The sequence below is a fragment of the Amaranthus tricolor genome, chromosome 12 (assembly GCF_026212465.1).
Source record: "Amaranthus tricolor cultivar Red isolate AtriRed21 chromosome 12, ASM2621246v1, whole genome shotgun sequence".
Taxonomy (NCBI): domain Eukaryota; kingdom Viridiplantae; phylum Streptophyta; class Magnoliopsida; order Caryophyllales; family Amaranthaceae; genus Amaranthus; species Amaranthus tricolor.
Window position 1 is genome coordinate 8,784,475 of NC_080058.1, and position 5,475 is coordinate 8,789,949.

General features: G+C 32.5%; 1 protein-coding gene across 1 annotated transcript; it reads left to right on the forward strand.

Annotated features, from left to right (window-relative positions):
- Nucleotides 1-1,317: 1,317 nt before the first annotated feature.
- On the forward strand, nucleotides 1,318-3,150 carry LOC130828531 (putative pentatricopeptide repeat-containing protein At1g12700, mitochondrial). Its single transcript, XM_057694497.1, has one exon. It carries the CDS (start codon nucleotides 1,318-1,320, stop codon nucleotides 3,148-3,150), a length of 1,833 nt encoding a protein of 610 aa, XP_057550480.1.
- The last annotated feature ends 2,325 nt before the right edge of the window (nucleotides 3,151-5,475 follow it).

Genomic DNA, 5,475 nt, shown 5'->3' on the forward strand with positions numbered 1-5,475 from the left:
CACTAACCATCACCTAGCCGCCAAATGATTATCTTTATAACCGCGCTTCAAACCACTACCACACAGAACTGTATCAACTTGAACAAACTAACCAGTAAAATATCAAGGAAAAAGTTTACAACCAACTTTGTCATATCAAGAAGTATTAGACATACAACATATATAAGTCTAATACACAAAACAACACATCCAATTTGACAAAACAACCCAACAAGTTTGACAAAAACTTGATAAAGTAGAGATTTGTTGCTCACTCTTTTGAAAATGCTAGGGTAATTAAGTTAAATCGTTGTGGTATAGTAATTGTGGACTGGTGGCTAATAGCTTAAAGCTAGAACAATAAGAAGAAGAGTAAAAATACTCTCGAATTTTGGAGTGATCTATAGCATATTTTTTGAAATTTAAAAGAAAACAAAATCTTAGAATAACCATTCTAATTCAACGGCCAAATATTATAGGAAAAATTGTCAAAATCTGACTATATAAGCGACTTTTGACAAAAAATACCTATAAAAAGTAACTTTATATTAAAAATTACCTATACTAGCTTTATGCAAACAATCCGAAAAAACTTATTTCTTTGTAAAAGAAAACCAATTAACAAAAATATCCATTTCAAAATTAGTTTTAACATGACTCATGAGGTGATTTTTTTATGTCATCACCAACCTCTATCTTCATCTATATCTTTATCTTCAATCATCCATAAATTTGTTTGTAAAATTTTTAAAATTTTACACCGTGTAGGGCAACATATCACTTGCACGAGCCATATATAATATTAATCCAAAATTAGTTTTGAAGCCTCTTTATCCGAGCCCATCAAATTGCGCCAACTTTAACCCAAAACTTCTAAAATTCTAAAAAAAAATTTTAGGGCAACTTTTAATATTAATAATCTTTGATTATGTATGATAAAAAATTATAAAAATTTAATATTAATAATCTTTGCAATAAGACGAATCAAATAACATCTAACTTGATTATATTTTAATCTACAGATTAAAAACTACTTACAAATTAAGAGTAATGAATAAATAGTGCTAAGTAATTATTATGGAAACGGAGGAAGATTCACTTATAAATGGTCAAACAAAAAAACCAGAATATCAACTCTCTTTCGCTCATAGGAGTATCTGTTTTTTGTTTTCTGATTTTTTGTTCTTTCTCTGTGGTCATGGGGTCTACTCACATTTCTACTTTCCTTTTAAGTATGCAGTACCGCCATCTCCATTCCTTCCATCAAACTATAGACATGGCGCCTAGATATCAAAACTGAACTCCATACCAGTCTCTGGGAAACACGATACTCTAACAATGAGGTTTACTACCAAATCTGGGTTTGATCTTATTTCTCTCTTTCCAATTGCTCTTCTCCTCCCTTCTAGATTTCCAGGTAATCTTAGATTTCATTTTTGTCATCGAAAAATCTCCACTTACGCTTCAGATGTTCATGTTGCTGATTCTAAATTATTCCTTGATTATGTTCGACAACAATCCAAATTAGGGTTTAACAAAATTGATCATCCCCTTTCCCTCTTTCATTCTATGAAATCCATTCGTCCTCTTCCATCTATTGTTGATTTTTGTATGTTATTTACTGCCATGTCTAAAATGAAACCCAATCCCCCTTTTTCCTCTATCATTACTCTCTTTAAGCAGTTGCGTTTCTCAGGTCTCCGTCCGGATGGTCATTCCCTTTCTATTATGGCTAATTGTTATTGCCGCTTAGGTCGTGTTGATTTAGGGTTTGCGGTTCTTTCCTACATGATTAAACTAGGTTATCAGCCTGACATTGTTACCTTTAATGCACTTATCAATGGCTTTATTCATATCCATCGATTAGGCAGCGCTATTCAATTATTGGATAAAATTGTAAAGCTTGGATATGAACCCGATTTGGTTGTTTATGGGACCATGTTTAAAGGTTTATGTAGAACTGGAGACAATCTTGGTGCCCTTAAGCTCCTTAGAGACATGGAGTCTCATGCCCATTGTACGCCTAACATTGTCATCTATAGCACCATTATTGATAGTCTTTCTAAAGACGGGTTGATAAATGAGGCCGTTAATCTTTTTTCTGAGATGCAAGTTAAGGGAATTCGACCTAATGTCGTTACCTATACTAGTTTGATCCGAGGAATGTGCACTTTAGGGAGGTGGAAAGAGGCGGAGGATATGCTTAGTGATATGGTGGCAAAAAACTTAATTCCTAAAGTTCTGACTTACAGCATGTTAATCGATATGTATTGTAAGGATGGTAGGATTGATGAGGCGGAAGCTGTATTTAGATTAATGACGGAAAAGGGTCAAGTCCCCGATTTAATCACTTACAATACATTGATGGATGGATATTGTTTACGCGGTGACAAGGACAAGGCAGAAGAGCTAATGAATTTGATGGGTAAAGAAGGTTGTAAACCTAATGTTATATCCTACAACATTTTATTGAATGGATATTTTAGGTCTAAAAATAGTGATAAAATTCCTATCCTTATGAATGAGATGGTTCTTCAAGGAATAACCCCTGATATTGTCACATACAATTTAATCATTAATGGTTTGTGCAAGGACAACCAGCTTGAAAGTGCACTAAAGTGTTTAAAGGAAATGGAATGTCATGGAGTCAAACCGAATGTGGTTACGTATGCTTCATTGTTGGATGGTCTATGTAAAAATAGACGGATGGATGAAGCAATGGATTTGTTAAAGAACATGAAGAAGAACGAAGTTCACCCAAATATGATCATCTATAGTATCTTAATCCGTGGGTTATGGAATGTTGGCAAACATGAAGAAGCTGTAAATGTCTTCTCATTTGTTGTAGCTAAGGGGTTACGTCCAGATGTGCGTCTATATAATGTTATGATCAATGGTTTGTGTAAGAACGGGTTGTTAACTGATGCTAATGAACTATTTGAGAAAATGGATGGCATTAGATGTTCCCCGGATGAATTCACTTTCAATATAATTATTCAAGCATTTCTTGAGATTAAGGATGTTAAAAGGGCTGTGAGGCTTGTCTGCCTTATGCGAGATAAAGGGTTGGCCGCTTTTAACCAAACTATCTCGTCATTTGTGGACTTACTCACTGATCCAAATATTGGTGATGCGGACAAGGAGTTGCTTAAAAGATACTTTGACATCTAAGGGTTTGTTTGGCAAAGTATGAGTAGTGAACTTATGAATACATATGATAATCATTTATGAATTGTGAGTTGGTAAGTATTTGAATTTTCATTATCGTAAATGTGTAAGTCAAATTTGTAAGTGTAAAAATCTTAAATTTGAGATTTGGGACTATTCGCAGTTAGTAACTGCGAACAAGTCAAAAAAGACAAAAAAAGTTGTTTCTACTTAGTAACTGGGAACAACTTTGACTTTTTTTTAACCTGTTTACAGTTACTAACTGCGAAAAGCTATCTGTGTATTTGTGCAGCTATTTGTTTGCAGTTACTAACTGCGAACAGATCAAAACAAGTCAAATAGTTGTTCGCAGTTAGTAACTGCGAATAACTATTTTGTCTTTTTGACCTGTTCGCAGTTAATAATGGCGAACAGTCCCAAACCTCAGATTTAGGATTTTTATACTTACTTTTGGAATAAGTTTGAAAGTTGGATTATTTGGTTCATTTTTTTTATTTTTTGTCTTATTGTTTTCAAATTTTCGATTTTAAAAGGGTTGGGTTGAATTATAAGGATTGGACTGTAAAAGGGTTGTATTGAAAAAAAAAATTTCATCTTATATTTGGAATTAAGTAGATATATAATCTCATTTATTTCAAATTTTCGATAAGTGTATGTCTTCAAGCCGCATGTATTCTAACTTTCTAAGGATTCATCCACTTCATTCGCTGGTGCATCAATTTTGAACCCTAAAAATTCATCCTCTTTGAAGTAGAAAATTTGCCCCAAAATACACTCTTAATTTTCGATTCATTTACTGCTACATTATTTGATATTAATATGTCTTTTTCCTTCTTTTAATTTTCGAAATTATTTGATGTTAATTTTAATATCAATGAATATACTTTAATTTTTTATATTGATTCAATTTGATTTGATATTGACAATCACTAATACTCTATGGAATTATAGAATTGATTTTCTTTACTAATTTCATCAGTTTTGATCAACCGTCAATTCGTTAAAATTGTATCTGCTTTTCAAGTTAAGCAATGAAATTTAATAATATGACATTAATGTAGGGAACATAGAATAAGAAATTTTGTTTCTGAGTTAAGTAATGAAATTTAATAATATGCCTTTGTACAAGAAATTTTTGAAAAATAAGATAAACAGATAGGGTTGGGTCGGATTGGGTTTCATGGACCCCACCCGTTCAAAGCCCATTTCATATTTGTATGGCTTGACCTGATCCAACCTGTTTCAACTAGAGCCCGATCCAACCAACCCCATCCTTTATGTTGCATGCTTGAGTAATGGAATTTGATATAAGGCCATCTTGTTGTTTATTCAGTTGAACTGAACTGCAGTGAACCTTCAGTAACTTCTCAGTTATTACCAAAAGACAAATAAAATAGACAAAATAAATTGTTTAATATGTACTCCATACAGTTTTAGTCGATAAACAAAGTCAAATATTGACAATTTCTTATGTTTCTAAGCCCATGTTTTTAAACCTTATGAGGTGTGATTGGCGTTAGGCTTAACTGATAGAGTAATGGCCATTGGCGTAATGCAAAGTCATTCAATGCTGTCAACTGACAACATTTAAATTATGTATAGAATCATATATTTAGGGGTCGCCTGGTATGAAGCTAATCAATTTGGGAGCAAATTTTTATAACATAAACAGTAAAGGAGAATAAAATAAGGGGATAAAAGTTTTTAAGGTAGTAAAGTACGTTGTTCGACATCAACACAAAAGAAAATGAAGCAAGGTGTAAGAGCTACATGAAGATGGAGACAAGTTTGAGGGAAGAATCACGTTGGGGTGGGCTGGGTACTAAGTATCCTCTTATTTTGGGTAAAATTTAACAGATTTATTAATTACTTACTTGCAATTTAGTCCATTTAAATAATCCTAATTATTTATTAGGCTATCTTTTCCCATCTAGTAACCCCAATCCAGGACCCTTAGAAGTATTAAAATGTGTACGAGTTTTGTTAGTATGAGCTTCCCTATGTGATAACATATACTCAGGTTTAAACCTTACTATATGTATATTTTTTGAAGGGTTTAGAAACAATTATTCATTTATTTATAAAATATTTTCTTGGTTACTGAAATCATTTATAAGAGAGTAAAGGAATCAACGGAAAAGGTTTCAAAAGTCAGTTTGGGAGCTATCAAGTCAAGATTAGGAAACTAAGGACGAGTATGAGAAGTTAATTCGATTAAAAGATAAATAATACAGAATAAAGAGAATGTGAAAGCATAGGTTGTAAATTATATAAATAAAAAGTCGAATGATCGTATTTAAAGTTTAGTTTTTGAGATGCATCTATCGT

What these genes read in the sequence shown, in the direction of transcription:
- LOC130828531 (XM_057694497.1), top strand. Translation starts at nt 1,318, where the DNA reads ATGAGGTTTACTACCAAATCTGGGTTTGATCTTATTTCTCTCTTTCCA.